This window comes from Ursus maritimus, unplaced genomic scaffold, assembly GCF_017311325.1.
Source record: "Ursus maritimus isolate PB19 unplaced genomic scaffold, ASM1731132v1 scaffold_2, whole genome shotgun sequence".
In the NCBI taxonomy this organism is placed as follows: domain Eukaryota; kingdom Metazoa; phylum Chordata; class Mammalia; order Carnivora; family Ursidae; genus Ursus; species Ursus maritimus.
The window spans coordinates 37,329,802-37,330,984 of NW_024424452.1; the positions used below are offsets into that span (position 1 = coordinate 37,329,802).

A 1,183-nucleotide genomic window follows, 5' to 3' on the forward strand; every position below is an offset into this window, starting at 1 on the left:
GGCCCGTACCCTGCTGTGGGCATGGCCAAAGCTACAGCCTTGATACACCCCCGCCCCCGACAAAGTCAAATAAACAAGCTGGCTGACCGCATCCGTGTCCGTGAGTGACGCCGGTGGATGAGCAGGCCCGGGTTTTATTTCACATGCACACGCACACACGGGGCGGCCTCACACGAACTCTGTGAAGTCGTCCACTGAGGAGATGAGGCGCTTCCGCTGGCCCGTCTCGTACGTGGGCACGGGCTCTGCCGGCACCTGAGCAGGGCCTTTGGCGTGGCCCAGGGGGTGCATCTGCAGCAGGGGCAGGCTGGGGTTGGAGTAGTGGGCTTCCTCACGGATCTGAAGGAGAGGGGGGCTTCAGCAGGCTGGCAGCGTGGCGGGAGACTGGCGGGCAACCCCCACCCGCCACGGGGGGGGCCTGGGCCCGTCTTCCCTACCCGGTGGCGGAGCCGCTTGATGTGGCGGAGCCTGGCGATCCATTTGGAAGGGTAGATGTCGGTGGGGTTGGAGCGGCTATGATGCACCTGGGAGGCCATCTAGAGGGGGCAGGGAAGGGGTGAGCCCTCTGGGGGTGGCACCTGCGGCCCTGTCCCACCTGCCCCTCGGGCCATCCCCTTGACTCACGTTGGCGTGCAGAGCCATCTGACGGGCCACAAAAGGCAGGTTGCGGTCAGACACAATCTTGGCCACGCTGGTGTCCACGAGACCCTCCATGTCTGGGGAGAAACAGCGCTCACACCAGGGCTCAGGGCCCCGAGTGCCTCCCACCACACCCCTGCCCCGGGGCTCACCTTTCCTGCACTGCAGGGACACCAGGTTGCACTCGTAGTCCAGGGGGCTGATAATCACGTGAACGAAGTTGAACTGGCCCTGCCGGGCGGGACGACAGCACAGTTCACCCGGCCCCACTTCCTCCCTCTGCTGGGGCGGGGGGGGGGCTTGCTACCTGAACAAGCCTGTGCTCTGCTCACCACCGGCCGCTGCACACACCCTTCCTGCCCACTGACCTAGAGGCCCAGCTGCCTTCCCTCTCCAAACCCCACCTCCTCCACATCTGGCTCCTGCCACCGAATCCACCCAAGTTCAGGTTCTCAGGCATGACCCCAACAGGTGCACGGCCCCCGCCCTCGCCGCCCTGTGTCACCTGTGGCTCCGGCTGCCACCCAGGGACACCCCCCCCCCC

General features: G+C 66.1%; 1 protein-coding gene across 3 annotated transcripts in view; it reads right to left on the reverse strand.

The window, feature by feature from the left end:
- Nucleotides 1-97: 97 nt before the first annotated feature.
- The window catches only part of TSC2 (TSC complex subunit 2), a 34,166-nt gene continuing 33,080 nt past the window's right edge, over nucleotides 98-1,183 (reverse strand). For all 3 annotated transcript variants that reach the window (XM_040635523.1, XM_040635522.1, XM_040635521.1), the window contains 4 exons: nucleotides 792-870; nucleotides 625-716; nucleotides 438-536; nucleotides 98-339 (listed from right to left, as the gene is read on the reverse strand). In XM_040635523.1, coding sequence (XP_040491457.1) covers nucleotides 169-339; nucleotides 438-536; nucleotides 625-716; nucleotides 792-870 — 441 coding nt within the window. In that variant the 3' untranslated portion in view covers nucleotides 98-168. The remainder of the gene's footprint in view (nucleotides 340-437; nucleotides 537-624; nucleotides 717-791; nucleotides 871-1,183) is intronic.